This window comes from Myotis davidii, unplaced genomic scaffold, assembly GCF_000327345.1.
Source record: "Myotis davidii unplaced genomic scaffold, ASM32734v1 scaffold299, whole genome shotgun sequence".
Classification (NCBI taxonomy): Eukaryota; Metazoa; Chordata; class Mammalia; order Chiroptera; family Vespertilionidae; genus Myotis; species Myotis davidii.
In genome coordinates this window covers 7882727-7883588 of record NW_006293088.1, presented here as the reverse complement: position 1 = coordinate 7883588, position 862 = coordinate 7882727, and the positions used below count along the sequence as shown (strand labels likewise).

At 67.9% G+C, this 862-nt stretch overlaps 1 protein-coding gene across 1 annotated transcript in view; it reads left to right on the top strand.

Moving 5' to 3' along the window:
- Positions 1-862, top strand: part of SLC45A1 (solute carrier family 45 member 1) — a 23023-nt gene that overhangs the window by 9573 nt on the left and 12588 nt on the right. Inside the window, exon 7 of the mRNA XM_006766816.2 lies at positions 134-350. Within this exon, the coding sequence (XP_006766879.2) occupies positions 134-350 (217 nt within the window). The remainder of the gene's footprint in view (positions 1-133; positions 351-862) is intronic.

Genomic DNA, 862 nt, shown 5'->3' with positions numbered 1-862 from the left:
TCTGGGCCTCTCAGGACCTGCCATCTGTCTGGCCGCCTGGTCCGGCAGGCTGCCTGCCACGCAGGCTCACGCCCCCGCCAGCCTCAGGGTGGGCGGGAGGCGGGCCCCGCGCCTCACCCGCTGTCGCCCGCAGCGATCCTGGAGAAGCTGGAGGAGCGCCTCAGCATCCGCACGCTCTACTTCGTGGCCTACCTGGCCTTCGGCCTGGGCACCGGGCTGGCCACCCTGTCCCGGAACCTCTACGTGGTCCTGTCGCTGTGCGTGACCTACGGGGTCCTGTTCTCCACGCTGTGCACGCTGCCCTACTCGCTGCTGTGTGACTACTACCACAGCCCAGAGGTAGGCGCCTGGCTCCGGCTCCGGCCTCTGCCCCCCCCCCCCCCCCCCCCCCCCCCCCGTGACTCCCTCCAGCCCACCCTGTCCCCTGTCCCACCCATGCGGTGGGGGGCTGGTGCACAGGGAAATGCAGGGCCCCCTTCAAACATCAGGCGGGGACAGCAGGGCGGTATGGGCAGGTGGGAGCTGGGAGGCTGGAAGGGGAGGCCCACCCGGTGTCCCCGCCAGGCTTCAGGGTCACCGGTGAGCACCGGGCCAGGTGAGGCGGGCGAGGCACTCACCTTGGGCACAAAAACCCAGCCGTCAAGATCAGTGCTATGCCCACACAGTGTTCCTAAAAACCAGAATCCATGCCCCAAATCCACACTGAACAGAACAGAACTTCATGGCCAAGAGCAGGACCCCGTGCCCGCCGGGTGGGAACACGCTCCCTCTTTATAGGAAAGTCCGGGCTTCCCTTTCACCGCTTCCCCGAGGGGCGCCCACCCGCAGTTCACCTGCGAGTGCACCGTGCAGGCCACTGTTC